This window comes from Hippoglossus stenolepis, chromosome 8 (assembly GCF_022539355.2).
Source record: "Hippoglossus stenolepis isolate QCI-W04-F060 chromosome 8, HSTE1.2, whole genome shotgun sequence".
Taxonomy (NCBI): domain Eukaryota; kingdom Metazoa; phylum Chordata; class Actinopteri; order Pleuronectiformes; family Pleuronectidae; genus Hippoglossus; species Hippoglossus stenolepis.
In genome coordinates, this window is record NC_061490.1 from 27,250,985 (window position 1) to 27,275,635 (window position 24,651).

The 24,651-nt window shown below is 38.7% G+C and overlaps 1 protein-coding gene across 1 annotated transcript in view; it reads left to right on the plus strand.

The window, feature by feature from the left end:
• Positions 1 to 9,020, plus strand: part of dcst2 (DC-STAMP domain containing 2) — a 15,466-nt gene extending 6,446 nt beyond the window's left edge. The window contains exons 9-16 of the mRNA XM_047340946.1: positions 1 to 82; positions 170 to 337; positions 1,913 to 2,013; positions 2,764 to 2,912; positions 3,370 to 3,488; positions 7,620 to 7,713; positions 8,145 to 8,330; positions 8,488 to 9,020. The exon at positions 1 to 82 is cut by the window's left edge and continues 83 nt beyond it. Of these exons, the coding sequence (XP_047196902.1) occupies positions 1 to 82; positions 170 to 337; positions 1,913 to 2,013; positions 2,764 to 2,912; positions 3,370 to 3,488; positions 7,620 to 7,713; positions 8,145 to 8,330; positions 8,488 to 8,620 (1,032 nt within the window). The 3' untranslated portion in view covers positions 8,621 to 9,020. The remainder of the gene's footprint in view (positions 83 to 169; positions 338 to 1,912; positions 2,014 to 2,763; positions 2,913 to 3,369; positions 3,489 to 7,619; positions 7,714 to 8,144; positions 8,331 to 8,487) is intronic.
• The last annotated feature ends 15,631 nt before the right edge of the window (positions 9,021 to 24,651 follow it).

The following is a 24,651-nucleotide window of genomic DNA, read 5'->3' on the forward strand; positions in this document are numbered from 1 at the left end:
CTGCTGGTGGCTCTGGACTTTCTGGTGTTCTGGATTCTGGATCAGGTAGGCCACCAGCTGACGGGGGATGTGGTGGCCCGAGGTGAGATAAAAAAAGCGATGTCATATAAGTATATGACTGATGTTGGTCAAATGGATGGTAACCATGGTTACTGTGCCGTCCCGTCAGCCCCAGTCACCGTGACAGTGCAGGTGAATGGGTCAGGGTTTGCCTCAGACATCTTCAGAGACCTGGTGGCTTCGTTTAACATCCTGCAAGGAGGAAACGTCACTGTGATCAGCAGAAAGTGTCTACTGGAGCCGTCAGAGCCAAACTACAACACATGTGTCACTCTGGGTAAGAAAGTGACATCAGTGCAGACTACAGGAATTTCCTGAAACACAAATCAACATCAAAATCAAAAGCTCTGAGTCACATCAGGTCACGAACAAGAGCGTTTGTATTTTTGATTGACAGTTAAGAGAAACGGATGGTGAAGGCGGACCGAAGACAAACAGTTTCAACGTGTTTTATTTAAAAAAACATGTGCATAGGGCACATCACAACAAATCAAAAGTAAAGAACCTGGGTGTTACACTTGACTCAGACTTGTTTAATTCACACATAAACGTCACAAAGATTGCCTTTTATCATTTATGAAACCTTGCAAGAGTAAGACCGTACCTCACTCTGGAAGATACCAAAAAGGTGACTCATGCTTTCATACTTTCTCGCCTGGACTACTGTAATGCACTATATTCAGGATTTACCCTGGCTTTCAGAATCACTGAGGATTTATTTAGAAATTATTTTACTTATTTTTAAGTCTCTTAATGGTACAGCACCCTCATACATCTCTGACTGTTTATCGGAATATGTTCCAAACCGTTCCCTCAGGTCTTCTACTGCTGGCTTGCTCAAAATCCCCAAAACAAACTGTGGCAGTCGACCATGCCACGGGGCTCTCACCACAGCAGCCAGAGACGAACCATTCAGTTTTGAGCATATGTTATTAATCCAGACACACACTTCAACAAACATAAATAAACTTAAAGTGACTAGCTCTACAGCTCAGTCCTTCCTGGGCTCTTCGTGAGTCTGCCAGTGTCTGGTGTGTCTCAGTTCCTGAGTGTTCTGGGTCTCCTGAGGCAGCTCAGACGCTGCCTCTTAAGCATGAGGACCAATCAGCTAACAGCTCTCACCTGTGCTGATTGGTCCTCTGTGGTGCAGGTGAAGGTGCTCTCCACGCCCCCTCACCTCCACACAAACTATAACAAGTTTGGGGAAGCAGCTTTCTCTTGCTATGCACCAAAGGTTTGGAACAAACTCCCACCACACATCAGACAAGCTTCTTCTGTTGATAGTTTTAAGAAACAACTCAAGACCTATTTCTACAATATTGCTTTTAATACATTTTATCAGTTTTATTTTTATTCTTACATTTAAATTTTTTCCTAAGTCTTTGTTTTATTGCTAACATGTTCTAATTGATCTCTTCTTTCATGTCTTTGATTTGATTGATTTTATTGTAAAGCACTTTGAGCTGCATTTTATGTATGAAAGGTGCTGTATAAATAAATGTATTATTATTATTATTATATACAGAATTTTAAAATAAAATAAAAATAAACCTAAAATCTATCTCATCAGAAAGTCACAGAAAGTTAAAAATCAAAGTGCAGAAAAAGATTTGAAAGAATTTAATTTAATAATCATTAAACAAAACAAGTTTTGAACCTTTAAATAAGAGATTTATCAATAACACATAAAAACACACTGTATCCATAAGCTATAGAGATATAAATACAACACACACACAGATAATCACTGAATCTGTAGTCTGCTCAGGAGCCTTTGAGCAAAGTATCAAACCTGCAGCTGCTCACTGTGACCTGGTTCCACTGGTCTCACTGGTTCTGGTCTGTGTTGCAGGGTTCCTGCTGGGCCTGACTCTGCTCGTCTCTCTGATTGGAGGCTTTGTCCAACGCTGCCGACGACTCATCTGTGCTTCATATCATCCAGGGAGAGAGCAGGTACGCACGCACGCACGCACACTGATAGATTTGATAACAACACCAACCGTCTCCTCTGGTTCTTCATCCATTGTGTCACTTATTGTTGTTATGAGTCTGTTGACCAATCAGAGGCAGCCTGCCAGTCTGTCAGTCAGCATCACAGCAAAACACCAGCTGCACTTCTCCACTCATAATTACAAACACATTTATGAAACTGAGTTTTATCAAAGAGAAATCTTCACTAATAAAAACCAAAGTCATGAAGGTTCATTACATCGACTGCAGAAAAAAATTATGTGAGAATATAAACCAGGAAGGACGATGCCAGACAATAGGAAGTGGAAATATGTCTCCTCACGCTGCACATTACATCAGAGACACATATATGTATGAGTATATACATGCATATATGTACATGCACATGAGACCTGAAACACATCAGACCTGCAGACCTTGACCCACTCTCAGTTCATTACATTTATCTAAATACAAACCCAGTGATCTCATAAAGCACAGAAGTTAAATAATGTGACACTAACACATGTAAAAACAGTTTGTCTTCACATCACTGAAACAATCTGCACAACAAACACCAGAACTGATTCATTCAGAGGAAATGTGCTGAACAGTGCCTTGCTCAGAGTCTCCTCAGCAGCAGTGTTGGTCAGAGTCTGTAAATAAAAACCTCTGCTGATTGTTAGAGGAGGAAGGAAACATGATTCTAGTGAGTTGTGTAATTGTTTTTGTTGTAATTTACGTGTTCATCAGGAGAGGGCACAGTTCCTCCATCAGCAGATCTTTAGTCAGAGGACGGCGGAGGGGGAAGCTCTTAGGAAGTCTGCAGTCCGAAACCTGGCAGAGGAGGAAGGAGGAGGTGAAGGTGGAAGAGGGAGTCGACTACGAACCTTCCTGCTCAGGTACAAACATCTACACAACCAGACTGAAGTTACATACATCAGGAGCAACACAAAGATTCAATTTAAATTTACTAATTGAATATTATAATATATATTATCATGTGATGATGTCAGAGTCACTGCTGCTGAGTGACAGACTTATTGTTAGTAAGTGTAACTTGATGGAAACTGTATTGGTTAAGACACTATACTGCGGCCAACCACCAGGAGGCGACAGAGATGATTTTGCTCTAGTTTTGGTAGCTGTCATGTCGCCCATCTGTATTAGCACTGAGGTCCCAACCAAAACATTTCTATCATCTGATGTCTCAAAGAATTTCGTGTGTGTGTGTGTGTGTGTGTGTGTGTGTGTGTGTGTGTGTGTGTGTGTGTGTGTGTGTGTGTGTGTGTGTGTGTGTGTGTGTGTGTGTGTGTGTGTGTGTGTGTGTGTGTGTGTGTGTGTGTGTGTGTGTGTCAGGTTACCTGGGGGAGCTCACCTTCTGGGTCTATCGTCACCCGTCACATGTCTGGCCTGTGGAGAGGTGGTGAAGTCAGAGGACAACAATATGGTCGTCTGTCACTTCGCACATTGTGCAGGTGAGATGATAACATGACCGCAACACAAACAGATCCAAATGTTCTAAAAGAAAAGACAGAGATTTAGATGTAAAAACACATAATAATATGTTGGTTTTACAACTAGATAGAAATGAAGAGTTAACACCGGAACAGAAAAGAGGAATTTCTCCTGGTGGTGTGTTTGTGGAGGAGCTGATTCAACAGAGTCTGAGGAAATATAACTTCCGCTAAATGACTCATTTTAATCTGGTTCTGTAAGGAATTGGAGAAAAGCAGGACTCAAACGCAGGAGCCAGTAAAATATGGAAAGACGTCCTTTAATAAGGCAAAAATAACACTACTAAAGAACAAGATACAAAAGAAAGTAGGGTCCAAAAGAAACTAGGTTAAAAGAAACAAAATAAAACTGAAAAAACATTATAAACACTGGGAACAAGACAAAGGGAAGCACAGAGACTTCTAAACACAAGGGAGGATGATTGAACAGGTGAAACACACGAGGAACAGATACAGACGATCACGGGGACGGGAAACAGGACAAAGGCAGGAAATAAAGCTACAGACACACCAGGAGCAACCTTTCTAAATAAAACAGGAAACTGAGAGCTGAGAAAATCCCCAAACTCTTCATCTCAGAGCAATGAAAGGGTTCCTCCTCTTTTCTTTATTGTTTGAGTGAATGTTTTATTGTTAATCACAGAAGAAGCTTAGGTAACGAGCTTCTTCAGTTGGTGTGAGGGAGAGAACTTAGAATGACAACCCCTGTGCTGAAATATGACGCTGGATGCAATTATAAGCAGAACTAAAATCAATAAAAAGTAGTCTTACTAAAGATTTTGCCCCCTCTAAGTGTGATCCAGTCATATTTAGTAAAGTGCATTGTCAACACACCTGCATGACCTGTAAGCAAAGTGGAGAGGATCCAACTCTGCTTGGACTTCATTCATTAGTACCTCCTTCACAATTTTCTCTAGTGTTTTCATCGCAAGGGAGGTAAGCGCCACAGGCCTCTAGTCATTTGAGGATTTTGGAGCTTTATTTTCCATCAGGGCCCGGACGTTCCCTTTCTTTAACTCCCTGGAAAAGTCTAACAACTTTGTCCCTGTTAACCTCTATGCTATCCTGCCCATCATTGTTAAAAACTGCCAGCTCCTTACAAAAATCATGGATGTTAAAACGATTATAAAATTACTTAAGATCATTAGAGAGGTCAATATCAGATTTGCATGGAAGGAAATTACACCCTTGTTGGACTGCAACCCCATCATTGACTTAACACCATCCCATGTGCGCTATGAATTTCCAGCACTGAGCATGTTCAATCAATCAATCAATCAATCAAGTTGTATTAGTATATCCCATATTCACAAATCCCAGTTTGTCTCATGGTCTTTAACAAGGTGAGACGTCCTCTGTTCTTAACCCTCAACAAGAGTCAAACTACTAAAACCTTTAACAGGTAAAGAAGGTAGAAACCTCAGAGACACATGTGAGGATCCGTCTCCCAGGACGGACACAAGTGAACAGATGTCACGTGGAACAGAGAACATCAGAGAGATCAGAGTATTTACAGCTTTGATTAGAATAAACACTTTGTAGTAGAACTGAAGGTCAATGAACTGATGGATTATTGTCAGTAATGGTCGAGTATCTGAGGAGAAATGTTATATATCAAGCAGTGTAGTTGTGATCATAGTCCACGGTCAGCAGCCACCTCGATCGTGGTCCACCACCATTATCAGATGCCAACACGATAAAGGATCCACCATTATTATCACGATCAGCCAGCACGATACAGAATCCGCCATACTGGATCTACCATTACGATCACAAAGTCTGATACGCGATCCACAGATCATAATCCACGATGTGGCCGCAGCCGCGACCCTTGATCTGCGGATCTAGGTTCTCCACCTTTTCTTCATAGATGTGTTTAGCCAGTTTAATTTCCTTTTTATTTTGCTTCTGTAGTTCTCTGTATTGAGTTAAATCACCCTGGTTGAAACTGATGTTCTGCTGATTAATCGTATTTTTAACTATTTTGAGACCCATGGCTTATTATTGTGAAGAATACAGATGGATTTCTTGAGGATGATGAACTCCTCAGAAAACGTAATATATGCAGATATTGTCTCAGTAAGTTCGTCCAAATCATCACAGGCCTCTGTAAACAAGTCCCACTCTGTGAGACTATAGCAGTCCTGAAGGCGTTGGATAGAGTCCTGTGACCAGACCGGAACTAACCGTCGTTCCGGCTTGAGTTTCTTCAGGACCGATTTATAGTGTGGGACCCAATGAAAACAGTGAAGTGGACTATGATTGCAGCAGGACTGCTCGATACATAGTATTTCTCCTCAGACACTTGACCATTAATGACATTAATCCACCAAATCACTGACCTTCAGTTATACTTCAAAATGTTTACCCTAATCAATGCTGCTAAAACCTTTATCTTGATGTTCTCCTTTACACTTGACATCCATTGCACTTCTGTCCGTCCTGGGAGAGGGATCCTCACATGTGTCTCTCTCTGAGGTTTCTACGTTCTTTTTTCCCTGTTAAAAGGGTTTTTAGGTAGTTTTTCCTTACTCTTGTTGAGGGTTAAGGGCAGAGGATGTCACACCATGTTAAAGCCCTATGAGACAAATTGTGATTTGTGAATATGGGCTATACAAATAAAATTTGATTGATTGAATTTGAAGTGGTCAGAAGTGCCGAGAGGAGCTCTCCAGAGGGATTTAAAAGCTCCTTTGACCGAGCCATAAGAAAGGTCAAGACATTTCGTAAACCGAGTAGGACATGTTACATACTGATCCCATAACAAAGTTCAGAGCGTCCGGTGCTAACGGTCCTTGCTATGGTCTGAGTGGCCACATCCACATCAGCCTTTGGGTGAATGTAAACAAGTGTGACAAATAATTGGGGAAATTCCCTTGGCAGATTAAAGGGTCTTAGGGATACAGACAATAGTTCGATATCGGGGGTGCACAGAGTCTCCCTGATGACCACAGTGTTACACCAGGACTTGTTGACATATAGACAGACACCTCCACCGAGTGACTTACCGGTCACCGAGGGGTCTCTGTCAAGGTGAAAGGGAACTCCAAAGCCGTCTATTTCCAGGTCGGAAAGTTGATCATGATCTTTAAGCCATGTTCCCATGAAAGCCAGGAGACAGGCACTTCTATACTCCTCCAGGAACTTCACACTTGCTTGAAGTTCTTCAAATTTGTTGCGAAGTGATTGAACATTGGCCAGGATGACAGTGGGAAGGGGTATTACGGCTCCTCGTCTTCATCCTGAGATATTTGTGTTCTTCCAGTTTCACGTCCGTCACGTGTTAGAAACCTCATCAACACGTCCACTCGCTCTCTGGGAAGCTTCCACACATTGTCCTGCTGTTTCCTCACATGGACTGACTCTGACATGTTAGACACATTTTACTAGGAGGCTGCAGGAGAAGATCCAGAACATGTCCAGAGACACTGACTCAGACATTTGTTCCCACATACAGAACCTCCAGAGCATTTCAGGAACATCATGACCAACCCTCTGACCAGCAGGGGGCGACTCCACTTGTAGTTTCTATAGAAGTCAATGAGAAAGTGACTCTACTTCTCTCTTTATAACGTCGGTAAACATTAAGGAGTTTATGTCTCAATCTCTAGTTTCAAGTCTTCTTCGAACAGCTGATGTTCATTGAGATAATTTAGAGTCAAACCGACCATAAAGCACCGGATGTGTTGGGGAGGATACCACAGTGTGATTGAAAGCTAGTACCATCCAATGGGTGCAGGTGGAAGGTGAGGGTGGGCGTGTCATCGAGCACTCAGTCGGGCTCCACCCCCTAATCCTCTAAATATGGTTACTTCTGGTTTTAAAAAAACAAGATGGCAAAATGTGAAACTGAGGCTTCAGAACAGCAGCTCTCAAACCAACGGGTGACGGTTTATAGTTGTTTATGTTGTTTCTCACATTTATGTTTTTGTTGATTGAGTTTAAAGTAATTTTTTCATTATTTTGTATAAAATTCTTTACATATAGAAAATGATCAATCTTCTGCTCTGTGTCATATTTTATCAAACCTTTTATGGGACAAGTCGTTCCAGCTCTGCTGAGTATTTATTAGCTGCTGTGTTGTTTTTTCAGGCGTATACTGTCGGCCATGTTTCCACAGTTTAAGAAACATGTGTGTTGTCTGCATGCGACCTCTGACCTTCCAGGACGACAGCGAGGAGGAGCTGTGAGTAGCCACAGTTATCATGAGGGCTCATATCATGTAAATGTATGAATGTTGTGTTATTTCATCATCTTGATGTATAGCCACAAACAAAAACTGCTGACTTGGATTCAAAACTGCTGATTCACACTTTGATATTAGTGACTTCAGGCTTAAATGATGCTGAATCATATTTTGTCATTGATGAATCATACTTAAAATATTGCTGATAGCTAACCCAGGGTGAAATATTGCTGAGTCATCAATCAGTGTTGCCCAGTCTGGGTACATTTTGCTGAGTCATACATCAAAAAAATAGACTGATGTGTGAATTTCCCTGGTCATGTTTCAGTATTGCTGACTCATTCTTATATATTACTGAGTCATACTTGGATATTGCTGATTCAGTGTTGGATAAAATGCTGAGTCAGACTGAGATCAATCTGTTTTCTCAGAGACTCCAGTGATGACGAACAACGGAGTCTGTGTTCAGCAGCTCTGAACTCACGTCACGTCACCGACACATGGATGACGAGGAGGGTCGCCGCAGCAACACGACGAGGACGGACTGAGCGTTCAGAGGGTGGAGACAGAGCGAAGGACGACGGAGGACACAAAGTTAACTCTGACTCTGAGCTCAGGTACGACTTTTACTGTTGATCTGATCACTGATTCATTATTGACCGAAGTTGTGTCTCTTGGTACAAAAGTATAAATAAAAACATAAATATAAAGAAAACCATAACAAATGTCATTAAATGCTTTGATTGTGTTTTTTCCCACTCTAACCTCTGTCAGTGAAGCAGACATGACCTACCAGTACCAAACTGGGTCAGATGAGTCCGACAGCGACGACGCCTGCTTCCAATCCACCCCCACAACAATCAGCACATGCCAGGATGAGGCCATTGTCACGGTCCTCAGTGACTGAGGACCGTGACAAGGAGTTTGACAGGAGTTTGTGGATTTATCAGCTGAATCTGAAGCTGTTAACATCTGTTAAACATCTGTAAACACCTGTAACCACTTACACACATCTGCAGACCGTAACGGAGCATTTAATAGCTACAGATGTGGTGGAGACCCACAAATACACACATATACACACAGACACAAACACATCAGTACTTCCTGTAGTTACAGTATCACAGTGACATCGTTGATCCTCATTGATCATCTTTATATTGACTCAGATAGTTGAGTCCATTTGTTCTCAACATGTCGGGTTAGGTCCTCACATCTTCTACCATCACTGACAGTTACTCCTCAGTTCATCTGCTCCTTCATCTCCATCAGACATTATGTATAAACACTTTAAACATGAAGTTACAAACTGGTTCTTCTCATGTAGTGAATCCTGTTGATGTGTTCAGTTCCATCAGCATCTGTTGGACTTGTGTCCTGGGAGAGGATCCTCACATGTGACTGAGCTTTATTCACTGATCACTAAGTTAAGATCAGAGGAAGTTGCTCCTTATTAACATCTGTGAGTGAATATGAGACAAATAAAATGTGATTGATTGATTGAGAGAACCTGAGGCGTCCACTCTGACATGGAGCTCAGATCAGCTGCAGTTTCTCTCTCTCCACAGTGACGCCCGGGTTCACATCCCGGTCGTTTCTGATTCCAAGTGAAGCGATGAGGTCTTTGTGTTTGTTTTGTGTCTGTGGAGGTAGCAGGGAGAGCACCTTCACCTGGACCAGAGGATCAATCAGTGCAGGTGAGAGCTGTTAGCTCATTGATCCTCTGATACTAAAGACAGCAGCAAAGCTGCCTCAGAAAGACACAGAAGAACTGAGACGGACACGTGGAGAGACACTCATGAACAGTCACACAGAGACAGAGCTGAAAAGCTGAGTTGCCAGCAGGACGTGCTGCCATATTTTGAGTTAGTCTGTGAGTTTCTGTTTGGATTAATAAAGTAAATTTAAACCCAAATGGTTTGTCTCTGGCTGCTGTGGTGAGAACCCTGTGGCATGGTCAACCCTAACCCACACTTTAGAAACTCTGTGAACGTAGACGAACAAAGAGACTCACACTCTGATTTAATGAAAACTTCTTTTAACAAACTCACCAGTGATATGATTAAACACACATGCATTCTGGGAGTTGTAGTTTGTATCAGTCAGATGAAGGAAGCAGAAGGTGAGTGTGTGTGTGTCATTAATGTTTCTGGGCCGCAGGTAAAGATGGACATCACAATCGCCCCCTGGTGTCTGGCTGCAGTATCGGTCATAAACCTCCTCCATGTTAGCAGATGGGACATGGACCAAACTAAAAAAATCAAAGTAGACTTTAAAAAAATGTTTGTCAAAGATGGTTATTGGTCATTTTAGGTAGTTCTTATCTCACTGATGTTCAGGTGGTTTAAGAGCTCATATGGTGGCAAACATCGCCCCCTGTTGGAAATATTGAAAAAATAAAAATCGTAGGCTGTTAAAGCAAACAGCGACTGCAGCTTTTACAGGAAAATCCTCCTGTGACATGTTTGGGGCCTTGACCTTCTTTCATTGATTATGGATTATTGGTTACTGGTCATTAATTATTGATGACAGCAGCTGACTGTTGTTGTCCAGTACTCAGACCTGGAGCTGGCCATCAACACGCTGGTCACAGAGGTTCATCAAGCTGCAGACGATGGGTCGACCATGAACTCAAATCATATTCAAGGGCAATTTTAACGTCAAGCTGTGATTGGATGAATTTTAATTGAACAATTAATAAAACTGTTGTAAAACTGCCCCACACTGGAGGAGACCCATGTAGTGGAGGTGCTGCCCTCCAGTGATCACTGACTCTAACTGCGGCTCCTGCCTCATATTCTCACACACACACACTAACTGTGTCCATGTGTCTCTATGCAGATTGGCTGACGGACAGATGGTGGACAACAATGAGGGTCTGGCTCAGGTTCTGCAGCAAATGGACGTTATGAGCAGCGAGAACAGATAGATAGATGGACAGATGTAGAGATGTAGAGTCGTAAAGATGCACAATGTTCACTTAGTTTTTATTGTGTAATGTATGTGACTGGTCATAATAATCAGTGTATCTGAATGGGAATTTTATTGTGAAGGGTCACTGACGGAAGTTGTTCTGTTTTGGCAGTGACGTGTTGACTAGTTGTGAAAAAGTCAACGGACATTATTGTCTTGGTTCAAGAACATTCTTTATGTCCTTATACTATTACCTCAGTATAGGTGAAGTAAACTCTCGGCTACATTTATAATGGTTAATAGGAAGAGAGAGAGAGAGCGACAGTGAAGGGGGGGGGCAGTGGTCAGAAACCGAAAGTAAACAAGGATTTCTCCTCTAGCTGGGGTTAGGGTTAGGGGTTAGGGGTTAGGGTTTGAAAAATATCTCGATGACTCCCCCTGCTTCGTCCGACGACTGGGCAGTTTGAACTAGGGAGCCAAAGGCAATGCACTGGCCCACGCACGTCATCGACTACTCTCCATTCTTACATATCCCCTTTGCCGGATTGGCTTTTAACTGTGGTTTGGGTTTTTTGATTTAAGAACGGGTTTATCCTTTATACTTTTAATAGCATTTGTCTCATTCTGGTTTAATTTTAATTGATTTGTTCGATTTTCATTTGGTTTGTGGTAAGTTACTGGTTTGAGATGCTTTGTTTATTAGTCTTGTTTTTGTATATTTAGTTTATTTATTATTATTTTTTTAAAAAAGAAGGAGGTTAGTTTGGTTTTTGGTATGTTTCCTTTCTGTTTAGAAAAACAGAAGAGACAATCGTTTTGATAGGGGTATGTAAATCGGTTTTAAGAACGAGTTTATCCTTTATACTTTTAATAGCATTTGTCTCATTCTGGTTTAATTTTAATTGATTTGTTCGATTTTCATTTGGTTTGTGGTAAGTTACTGGTTTGAGATGCTTTGTTTATTAGTCTTGTTTTTGTATATTTAGTTTATTTATTATTTTTTTAAAAAAAGTTAGTTTGGTTTTTGGTAATATTGTATTGTTTTTTCAAAGTATCTAAGGATTTTTTGGCATGCCTTGGTTTTCTATTTTGGTCTGTCCTATATTGAAGTGTAATGGTAGTTTTGTTGTTGTTTGGATTTGTTTTTTTGTACAGTTGTTTGGCCTATTTATTGAAGTCTAATTTTATTCTATTTCTATTTTAGGTGACACATCATCAGTAGTGGACCTCGGGATCATCGGGTGTTTCGGCCATCATCACTAGACACCCTCTCCCAAGGAAGGCCCCGCCAGGGTGTGTCACAGTAATTTATATAATGTAATTCTAAGATTATTTTTAAGAACAGATTCAAGGTTTTTCCTTTTTTGTTAAGATCTCCTATTTCAGGTTTTAGAGCTTGAAGTGAACGTTTAATTCTTTTAAAAGATTGGTTAGGTTTAGGATATGGTTTGTTTATTTAAAAGGGTTAGGGTTAGGGTTAAGGGTTAGGGTTAGGGTTAGGGGGTTAGGGTTAGGGGGTTAGGGTTAGGGTTAGGGTTAGAAAAAATATCTCGATGACTCCCCTGCTTCGTCCGACGACTGGGCAGTTTGAACTAGGGAGTCAAAGGCAATGCACTGGCCACGCACATCGAGTACTCTCCATTCTCACCTATCCCCTTTGCCTGAAATGGCTTTTGATATGAGTTGGTTTTTAATATGAACGTTATTTTGTTTTGGGATATTGTTCCTTTAAAAAACTGGTTTAAGTTTTGTTGATATTTTAAATCTTTCATTGTAAGTGCTTTCTGTTTTGTTTTCTGTATTGATATTTCATGATTTATTGCTTCTCATTCCATTGTTTGAATTATTGGTTGTTTGATTTTGTGGAGTTGGTTGGACTATTATTTCTATAGATACTATTTTAATTTCCTAATTTTACATTATGGAACACATCATCAGTAGTGGACCTCAGGATCATCGGGTGTTTCGGCCATCATCACTAGACACCCTCTCCCGAGGAAGGCCGCCAGGGTGATCAAGCCAGGGTGTGTCCAACTAAGTTTTATTATAATCTAATTCTAAGATAATTTAGAAAAGGATTCACGGTTTTGTTAAGGATCAACTGGTTAGTATTAGAATTAATATTAAGGATAAAATGGTTTGGGTTTGGATTAGAGTTAAGATTAATATAAAGGATTAAAAGGTTAGGTTTAGGCATGGGGTTAACTGGTTAGGTTTAGGCGTAGAATTAACTGGTTAGGTTTAGGCGTAGAATTAACTGGTTAGGTTTAGAGTTAAGGTATTGATTAAGGTTAGGATAATGGTTAAGATTAGAATTAAGGTCATGTTGAGGCCTCTGGCTCTGGCTCTGAGTTTCAGCCCCTAGTGGAGACTCTGGGGATGACATCCTTTAAATTCTGGTTCTCTTCAGTAGGTGGAGTTGGATAAATAACTGAGTCATACTCACTCTGCTCAGTGCCCAGTCGGGGTTGGAACATCGGTTTCATCCTTCTGTTGGTTTGGAGAAAGGCCACACGCCATGAAGCTCAAACCTCAAAGCTCAAAAAGTCCTCCACTGGGAATGATGGAGCTCCTAAAAGTTCCTGTGCCCCATACACCGCACGACTCCAGGGAACTTCTGAGCAATGCTCTGTGTCACTTACACCGCAAGACATGCTTTAGTATTGTTACAACAGACTCATCTTGGATTTCTCCATGGATTGGTCTAAAGAGCTGATTATCTGTGGGGCAGGTGTAGTCTGTGTGTACACTCCTTACTCATGGTTTTTGCTGAGTTTGGAATTTTATATTATAAAAGGATCTTAATTAAGAGAACTCCCTCTTAGGATGGTAAATATCCTATAATTTTAAGTTTGGGTGGCTTATATGCAGAGATATTTTAAGAAAAGTGATGTTAAGGAAACAATCCCATAATGCATTGCAGGAGAAGTGTGTCTCCTGGTAAAAGAGTCTATGAGAAACATGTCAAACTTGTTTAAAATTGAATAATTGTGACCTAAAACAAGTCAAACTATTAGAGTGAATTAGGTAGGACCCATCTATATGAATTATTTATCCAATTGGTTAATAGTCTCCTTGGATTTATCTGTGAAGTACATTAAGTTTCTATTTATTCAGTTCGGAGTGGTTTTTAATTATTATCTCTTCCTTAGTGTGCCAGTAGGGGTAGTGTTTGTCTGAGAAACTAATATAAATTGGTACTCAATCATTCAATTAATAAATAAATAAATAATTAAATAATTAAAAATCTTAAATTAGAGAAATTCCTCTGGGTGATATTTTTCTGATCGTTTTTGGATTTATTTTGCAGATAAGAGGAGAGTAATTTGACTAGACTTGTTTTATAAACCAATCCCATCATCCTTTAGGAGTAATGGACCAATCAGTAGACACGGTCTCTTTATTAAGTTAAAACACCTTTGTAATGTCTGTAAAAATTATTTATTATCATAAGAATTTAATCCAAATGTTAGAGTAGATTAAGTAGGGTCCATCCTTACTAAATAATCAATTTATTGGTTAATTATTCCACTGAAATTATCTGTTAATTAAATTTAGCTGTTAAAAATGATAAAACTGATATATTCTTAATTTTCTGTGATAACATAATGAGGGAAACAGAGTCAGGGAGAGAGACCTGTACGGGTCAAACCCTCCCCCGCCGGACCGGGCTGTGGACTCTGTCTCCCCCTTTACTCCCTCACTGAAGTGAGGGAAAGAGGAGAGAAGAGGGATTTTTTATATATTAAATACTTTATATATGAGTTGGGATATTTATAGTAATATTTATTTATATAATTGTAAGAGTTTTCAATATAATCATTGTAATTATTTTGTGATTTCCTCTAGGATTAGTTTTTAAAGGTTGACCTCAGGTAAGTCTGGATAGTGTCTGATATTCTAGAAGATGATTTTCCATCTTTTTTCAGGTTTGAGGGCAGAGCTCAGATCTGGGTTTGTTCTGTCTCCTGCTGTGAATACAATCTGCTGGTTCTGATCTTTGCTCCCGGCTTTTCTTGTGGTTTAGAAGTGTCGTTGTTAGTTAGACTGGGTTTTGTTTTGTGGATTTGGGGTCCTTGGACTGGTTCTTTTCTCCTTTGTGTCGCCCATCAGTTCACGTCCTTGTCTTGATTCTTTGGCTGCAGAGAGCAAACGTTTTGGAAGGGGTAGGCAAATCGGTTTTCAAAGAGAGCCGTTCGTCCGATGGCTCTGGCTGGGTTAGGGTTAGAAAAATATCTCGATGACTCCCCTGCTTCGTCGAAGACTGGGCAGTTTGAACTAGGAGTCAAAGGCAATGCACTGCCCACGCACGTCATGGTCCTCTCCATTCTCACCTATCCCCTTTGCCTGAAATGGCTTTTGATATGAGTTGGTTTTAATATGAACGTTATTTTGTTTTGGGATATTGTTCCTTTAAAAAAACTGGTTTAAGTTTTGTTGATATTTTAAATCTTTCATTGTAAGTGCTTTCTGTTTTTGTTTTCTGTATTGATATTTCATGATTTATTGCTTCTCATTCCATTGTTTGAATTATTGGTTGTTTGATTTTGACGGAGTTGGTTGGACTATTATTTCTATAGATACTATTTTAATTTCCTAATTTTACATTATGGAACACATCATCAGTAGTGGACCTCAGGATCATCGGGTGTTTCGGCCATCATCACTAGACACCCTCTCCCGAGGAAGGCCCCGCCATTCATGACAATTAAACCCCAGGGTGTGTCCAACTAAGTTTTATTATAATCTAATTCTAAGATAATTTAGAAAAGGATTCACGGTTTTGTTAAGGATCAACTGGTTAGTATTAGAATTAATATTAAGGATAAAATGGTTTGGGTTTGGATTAGAGTTAAGATTAATATAAAGGATTAAAAGGTTAGGTTTAGGCATGGGGTTAACTGGTTAGGTTTAGGCGTAGAATTAACTGGTTAGGTTTAGAGTTAAGGTATTGATTAAGGTTAGGATAATGGTTAAGATTAGAATTAAGGTCATGTTGAGGCCTCTGGCTCTGGCTCTGAGTTTCAGCCCCTAGTGGAGACTCTGGGGATGACATCCTTTAAATTCTGGTTCTCTTCAGTAGGTGGAGTTGGATAAATAACTGAGTCATACTCACTCTGCTCAGTGCCCAGTCGGGGTTGGAACATCGGTTTCATCCTTCTGTTGGTTTTGAAGAAGGCCACACGGCAGTGGCTCAAACCTCAAAGCTCAAAAAGTCCTCCACTGGGAATGATGGAGCTCCTAAAAAGTTCCTGTGCCCCATACACCGCACGACTCAGGGAACTTCTGAGCAATGCTCTGTGTTACACACATAAGACATGCTTTAGTATTGTTACAACAGACTCATCTTGGATTTCTCCATGGATTGATCTAAAGAGCTGATTCTCTGTGGGGCAGGTGTAGTCTGTGTGTACACTCCTTACTCATGGTTTTGCTGAGTTTGGAATTTTATATTATAAAAGGATCTTAATAAGAGAACTCCCTCTTAGGATGGTAAATATCCTATAATTTTAAGTTTGGGTGGCTTATATGCAGAGATATTTTAAGAAAAGTGATGTTAAGGAAACAATCCCATAATGCATTGCAGGAGAAGTGTGTCTCCTGGTAAAAGAGTCTATGAGAAACATGTCAAACTTGTTTAAGATTGAATAATTGTGACCTAAAACAAGTCAAACTATTAGAGTGAATTAGGTAGGACCCATCTATATGAATTATTTATCCAATTGGTTAATAGTCTCCTTGGATTTATTGAAGTACATTAGGTTTCTATTTATTCAGTTCGGAGTGGTTTTAATTATTATCTCTTCCTTAGTGTGCCAGTAGGGGTAGTGTTTGTCTGAGAAACTAATATAAATTGGTACTCAATCATTCAATTAATAAATAAATAAATAATTAAATAATTAAAAATCTTAAATTAGAGAAATTCCTCTGGGTGATATTTTCTGATCGTTTTTGGATTTATTTTGCAGATAAGAGAAGTAATTTGACTAGACTTGTTTTATAAACCAATCCCATCATCCTTTAGGAGTAATGGACCAATCAGTAGACACGGTCTCTTTATTAAGTTAAAACACCTTTGTAATGTCTGTAAAAATTATTTATTATCATAAGAATTTAATCCAAATGTTAGAGTAGATTAAGTAGGGTCCATCCTTACTAAATAATCAATTTATTGGTTAATTATTCCACTGAAATTATCTGTTAATTAAATTTAGCTGTTAAAAATGATAAAACTGATATATTGTTAATTTTCTGTGATAACATAATGAGAAACAGAGTCAGGGAGAGAGACCTGTGCAGGTCAAACCCTCCCCGCCGGACCGGGCTGTGGACTCTGTCTCCCCCTTTACTCCCTCACTGAAGTGAGGAAAGGAAGAAAGGAAAGGGATTTTTATATATTAAATACTTTATATATGAGTTGGGATATTTATAGTAATATTTATTTATATAATTGTAAGAGTTTTCCATATAATAATTGTAATTATTTTGTGATTTCCTCTAGGATTAGTTTTTAAAGGTTGACCTCAGGTAAGTCTGGATAGTGTCTGATATTCTAGAAGATGATTTTCCATCTTTTTCAGGTTTGAGAGCAGAGCTCAGATCTGGTGTTGTGTCTCCTGCTGTGAATACAATCTGCTGGTTCTGATCTTTGCTCCCGCTTTTCTTGTGGTTTAGAAGTGTCGTTGTTAGTTAGACTGGGTTTTGTTTTGTGGATTTGGGGTCCTTGGACTGGTTCTTTTCTCCTTTGTGTCGCCCATCAGTTCACGTCCTTGTCTTGATTCTTTGGCTGCAGAGAGCAAACGTTTTGGAAGGGTAGGCAAATCGGTTTCAAGAGAGCCGTTGTCCGATGGCTCTGGCTGGGTTAGGGTTAGAAAAATATCTCGATGACTCCCCTGCTTCGTCCGACGACTGGGCAGTTTGAACTAGGGAGTCAAAGGCAATGTGGCCCGCGCGCGTCATCGGTACTCTCCATTCTCACCTATCCCCTTTGCCTGAAATGACTTTTGATATGAGTTGGTTTTAATATGAGCGTTATTTTGTTTTGGGATATTGTTCCTTTAAAAAACTGGTTTAAGTTTTGTTGATATTTTAAATCTTTCATTGTAAGTGCTTTCTGTTTTTGTTTTCTGTATTGATATTTCATGATTTATTGCTTCTCATTCCATTGTTTGAATTATTGGTTGTTTGATTTTGCGGAGTTGGTTGGACTATTATTTCTATAGATACTATTTTAATTTCCTAATTTTACATTATGGAACACATCATCAGTAGTGGACCTCAGGATCATCGGGTGTTTCGGCCATCATCACTAGACACCCTCTCCCGAGAGGCCCGCCAGATTGAGTCAAGCCCAGGGTGTTCCAACTAAGTTTTATTATAATCTAATTCTAAGATAATTTAGAAAAGGATTCACGGTTTTGTTAAGGATCAACTGGTTAGTATTAGAATTAATATTAAGGATAAAATGGTTTGGGTTTGGATTAGAGTTAAGATTAATATAAAGGATTAAAAGGTTAGGTTTAGGCATGGGGTTAACTGGTTAGGTTTAGGCATAGAATTAACTGGTTAAGTTTTGGCGTAGAATTAACTGGTTAGGTTTAGAGTTAAGGTATTGATTAAGGTTAGGATAATGGTTAAGATTAGAATTAAGGTCATGTTGAGGCCTCTGGCTCTGGCTCTGAGTTTCGGCCCTAGTGGAGACTCTGGGGATGACATCCTTTAAATTCTGGTTCTCTTCAGTAGGTGGAGTTGGATAAATAACTGAGTCATACTCACTCTGCTCAGTGCCCAGTCGGAGTTGGAACATCGGTTTCATCCTTCTGTTGGTTTTGGAGAAGGCCACACGCCATGAAGCTCAAACCTCAAAGCTCAAAAGTCCTCCACTGGGAATGATGGAGCTCCTAAAAGTTCCTGTGCCCCATACACACACGACTCCAGAACTTCTGGCAATGCTCTGTGTCACTTACACATCAAGACATGCTTTAGTATTGTTACAACAGACTCATCTTGGATTTCTCCATGGATTGATCTAAAGAGCTGATTCTCTGTGGGGCAGGTGTAGTCTGTGTGTACACTCCTTACTCATGGTTTTTGCTGAGTTTGGAATTTTATATTTATAAAAGGATCTTAATTAAGAGAACTCCCTCTTAGGATGGTAAATATCCTATAATTTTAAGTTTGGGTGGCTTATATGCAGAGATATTTTAAGAAAAGTGATGTTAAGGAAACAATCCCATAATGCATTGCAGGAGAAGTGTGTCTCCTGGTAAAGAGTCTATAGAAACATGTCAAACTTTTTTAAGATTGAATAATTGTGACCTAAAACAAGTCAAACTATTAGAGTGAATTAGGTAGGACCCATTCTATGAATTATTTATCCAATTGGTTAATAGTCTCCTTGGATTTATCTGTGAAGTACATTAAGTTTCTATTTATTCAGTTCGGAGTGGTTTTTAATTATTATCTCTTCCTTAGTGTCCAGTAGGGTAGTGTTTGTCTGACAAACTAATATAAATTGGTACTCAATCATTCAATTAATAAATAAATAAATAATTAAATAATTAAAATCTTAAATTAGAAATTCCTCTGGGTGATATTTTTCTGATCGTTTTTGGTTTATTTTGCAGATAAGAGGAGAGTAATTTGACTAGACTTGTTTTATAAACCAATCCCATCATCCTTTAGGAGTAATGGACCAATCAGTAGACACGGTCTCTTTATTAAGTTAAAACACCTTTGTAATGTCTGTAAAAATTATTTATTATCATAAGAATTTAATCCAAATGTTAGAGTAGATTAAGTAGGGTCCATCCTTACTAAATAATCAATTTATTGGTTAATTATTCCACTGAAATTATCTGTTAATTAAATTTAGCTGTTAAAAATGATAAAACTGATATATTGTTAATTTTCTGTGATAACATAATGGGAAACAGAGTCAGGGAGAGAGACCTGTACGGGTCAAACCCTCCCCGCCGGACGGGCTGTGGACTCTGTTCCCCCTTTACTCCCTCACTGAAGTGAGGAAGAAGGAAGAAGAAGAAGGATTTTTATATATTAAATACTTTATATATGAGTTGGGATATTTATAGTAATATTTATTTATATAATTGTAAGGGTTAATTTATTAGGATTTAGGATTAGATTTTAAAGTTGACCTCAGGAGTCTAGAGTTCTATTCTGAGAGTCAGGTTTGGGATTGTGTTAGAATTATGGGTTAGAGTTAGTGGGATTTTGGTTTGTTTGTGGGTTAGGTTTGGAGAGCGTTTTGGAAGGAGTAGGAATCGGTTTAGAGAGCGTTCGCGATGGCTCTGGCTGGGTTAAGTTTAGAAAAAATATCTCGATGACTCCCTGCCGTCCGGCGACTGGGCAGTTTGAACTAGGGAGTCAAAGGCAATGCTACTGGCCTTACGTCATCGACTACTCTCCATTCTCACCTATCCCTTGCCTGAAATAGCTTTTGATATGAGTTGGTTTTAATATAAGCGTTATTTTGTTTTGGGATATTGTTCCTTTAAAACAACTGGTTTAAGTTTTATTGATATTTTAAATCTTTCATTGTAAGTGCTTTCTGTTTTTGTTTTCTGTATTGATATTTCATGATTTATTGATTCTCATTCCATTGTTTGAATTATTGGTTGTTTAATTTTGACGGAGTTGGTTGGACTATTATTTCTATAGATACTATTTTAATTTCCTAATTTTACATTATGGAACACATCATCAGTAGTGGACCTCAGGATCATCGGGGTGTTTGGCCATCATCACTGAACACCCTCTCCCGAGAAGGCCGCCAGGTAGTCAAGCCCAGGGTGTGTCCAACTAAGTTTTATTATAATCTAATTCTAAGATAATTTAGAAAAGGATTCACGGTTTTGTTAAGGATGAACTGGTAGTATTAGAATTAATATTAAGGATAAAATGGGTTTGGTTTGGATTAGAGTTAAGATTAATATAAAGGATTAAAAGGTTAGGTTTAGGCACGAGGGTTAACTGGTTAGGTTTAGGCGTAGAATTAACTGGTTGGAAGTTTGGAGAGTTAAGGTATTGATTAAGGTTAGGATAATGGTTAAGATTAGAATTAAGGTCATGTTGAGGCTGCTCTGGCTCTGAGTTTCAGCCCTAGTGGAGACTCTGGGGATGACATCCTTTAAATTCTGGTTCTCTTCAGTAGGTGGAGTTGGATAAATAACTGAGTCATACTCACTCTGCTCAGTGCCCAGTCGGGGTTGGAACATCGGTTTCATCCTTCTGTTGGTTTTGGAAAGGCCACAGGCCAAGCTCAACCTCAAAGCTCAAAAAGTCCTCCACTGGGAATGATGGAGCTCCCTAAAAAGTTCCTGTGTCCCATACGCTGACTCAGGAAACTTCTGAGCAATGCTCTGTGTCACTTACACCGCAAGACATGCTTTAGTATTATTACAACAGACTCATCTTGGATTTCTCCATGGATTGATCTAAAGAGCTGATTCTCTGTGGGGCAGGTGTAGTCTGTGTGTACCTCCTTACTCATGGTTTTGCTGAGTTTGGAATTTTATATTATAAAAGGATCTTAATTAAGAGAACTCCCTCTTAGGATGGTAAATATCCTATAATTTTAAGTTTGGGTGGCTTATATGCAAGATATTTTAAGAAAAGAAATGTTAAAGAAACAATCCCATAATGCATTGCAGGAGAAGTGTGTCACCTGGTAAAAGTCTATGAGAAACATGTCAAACTTGTTTAAAATTGAATAATTGTGACCTAAAACAAGTCAAACTATTAGAGTGAATTAGGTAGGACCCATCTATATGAATTATTTATCCAATTGGTTAATAGTTTCCTTGGATTTATCTGTGAAGTACATTAAGTTTCTATTTATTCAGTTCGGAGTGGTTTTTAATTAGTATCTCTTCCTTAGTGTGCCAGTAAGGGTAGTGTTTGTCTAACAAACTATATAATTGGTACTCAATCATTCAATTAATAAATAAATAAATAATTAAATAATTAACATCTTAAATTAGAGAAATTCCTCTGGGTGATATTTTTCTGATCGTTTTTGGATTTATTTTGCAGATAAGAGAGAGTAATTTGACTAGACTTGTTTTATAAACCAATCCCATCATCCTTTAGGAGTAATGGACCAATCAGTAGACACGGTCTCTTTATTAAGTTAAAACACCTTTGTAATGTCTGAAAAATTATTTATTATCATAAGAATTTAATCCAAATGTTAGAGTAGATTAAGTAGGGTCCATCCTTACTAAATAATCAATTTATTGGTTAATTATTCCACTGAAATTATCTGTTAATTAAATTTAGCTGTTAAAAATGATAAAACTGATATATTCTTAATTTTCTGTGATAACATAATGAGGGAAACAGAGTCAGGGAGAGAGACCTGTACGGGTCAAACCCTCCCCCGCCGGACCGGGCTGTGGACTCTGTCTCCCCCTTTACTCCCTCACTGAAGTGAGGGAAAGAGGAGAGAAGAGGGATTTTTTATATATTAAATACTTTATATATGAGTTGGGATATTTATAGTAATATTTATTTATATAATTGTAAGAGTTTTCAATATAATCATTGTAATTATTTTGTGATTTCCTCTAGGATTAGTTTTAAAGAGTTGACCTCAGGTAAGTCTGGATAGTGTCTGATATTCTAGAAGATGATTTTCCATCTTTTTCAGGTTTGAGGCAGAGCTCAGATCTGGGTTTGTTCTGCCTCCTGCTGTGAATACAATCTGCTGGTTCTGATCTTTGCTCCGGCTTTTCTTGTGGTTTAGAAGTATCGTTAGTCAGTTAGACAGGTTTTGTTTTGTGGATTTGGGGTCCTTGGACTGGTTCTTTTCTCCTTTGTGTCGCCCATCAGTTCACGTCCTTGTCTTGATTCTTTGGCTGCAGAGAGCAAACGTTTTGGAAGGGTAGGCAAATCAGTTTTCAAAGAGAGCCGTTCGTCCGATGGCTCTGGCTGGGTTAGGTTAGAAAAATATCTCGATGGCTCCCCTGCGTCGAGGCGACTGGGCAGTTTGAACTAGGGAGTCAAAGGCAATGCACTACACGCGCACGTCATCGACTACTCTCCATTCTCACCTATCCCCTTTGCCTGAAATGGCTTTTGATATGAGTTGTTTTTAATACAGACGTTATTTTGTTTTGGGATATTGTTCCTTTAAAACAACTGGTTTAAATTTTGTTGATATTTTAAATCTTTCATTGTAAGTGCTTTCTGTTTTTGTTTTCTGTATTGATATTTCATGATTTATTGATTCTCATTCCATTGTTTGAATTATTGGTTGTTTGATTTTGTGAGTTGGTTGGACTATTATTTCTATAGATACTATTTTAATTTCCTAATTTTACATTATGGAACACATCATCAGTAGTGGACCTCAGGATCATGGAGTGTTTGGCCATCATCACTAGACACCTCTCCCGAGAAGGAGCCGCCAAGTGTGAGTCAAACCCCAGGGTGTGTCCAACTAAGTTTTATTATAATCTAATTCTAAGATAATTTAGAAAAGGATTCACGGTTTGTTAGAGATCAACTGGTTAGTATTGAAATTAATATTAAGGATAAAATGGTTTGGGTTTGGATTAGAGTTAAGATTAATATAAAAGATTAAAATTAAGTTTAGGCATGGGGTTAACTGAGTTAGAGATTTTAGCAGCAGAATTAACTGGTTAGGTTTAGAGTTAAGGTATTGATTAAGGTTAGGATAATGGTTAAGATTAGAATTAAGGTCATGTTGAGGCCTCTGGCTCTGAGGTTCCAGCCCCTAGTGGAGACTCTGGGATGACATCCTTTAAATTCTGGTTCTCTTCAGTAGGTGGAGTTGGATAAATAACTGAGTCATACTCACTCTGCTCAGTGCCCAGTCAGGGATTGGAACATCGGTTTCATCCTTCTGTTGGTTTTGGAGAAAGGCCACACGCCGTGGCTCAACCTCAAAGCTCAAAAGTCCTCCACTGGGAATGATGGAGCTCCTAAAAAGTTCCTGTGTCCCATACACACTACGACTCCAGAAACTTCTGAGCAATGCTCTGTGTCACTTACACCCAAAGACATACTTTAGTATTGTTACAACAGACTCATCTTGGATTTCTCCATGGATTGATCTAAAGAGCTGATTCTCTGTAGGGCAGGTGTAGTCTGTGTGTACCTCCTTACTCATGGTTTTGCTGAGTTTGGAATTTTATATTATAAAAGGATCTTAATTAAGAGAACTCCCTCTTAGGATGGTAAATATCCTATAATTTTAAGTTTGGGTGGCTTATATGCAGAGATATTTTAAGAAAAGTGATGTTAAGGAAACAATCATAATGCATTGCAGGAGAAGTATGTCACCTGGTAAAGAGTCTATGAGAAACATGTCAAACTTGTTTAAAATTGAATAATTGTGACCTAAAACAAGTCAAACTATTGGAGTGAATTAGGTAGGACCCATCTATATGAATTATTTATCCAATTGGTTAATAGTTTCCTTGGATTTATCTGTGAAGTACATTAAGTTTCTATTTATTCAGTTGGAGTGGTTTTTATTAGTATCTCTTCCTTAGTGTGCCAGTAGGGTTAGTGTTTGTCTGACAAACTAATATAAATCGGTACTCAATCATTCAATTAATAAATAAATAAATAATTAAATAATTAAACATCTTAAATTAGAAATTCCTCTGGGTGATATTTTCTGATCGTTTTGGATTTATTTTGCAGATAAGAGGAGAATAATTTGACTAGACTTTTTTATAAACCAATCCCATCATCCTTTAGGAGTAATGGACCAATCAGTAGACACGGTCTCTTTATTAAGTTAAAACACCTTTGTAATGTCTGTAAAATTATTTATTATCATAAGAATTTAATCCAAATGTTAGAGTAGATTAAGTAGGGTCCATCCTTACTAAATAATCAATTTATTGGTTAATTATTCCACTGAAATTATCTGTTAATTAAATTTAGCTGTTAAAAATGATAAAACTGATATATTCTTAATTTTCTGTGATAACATAATGGAAACAGAGTCAGGGAGAGAGACCTATACGG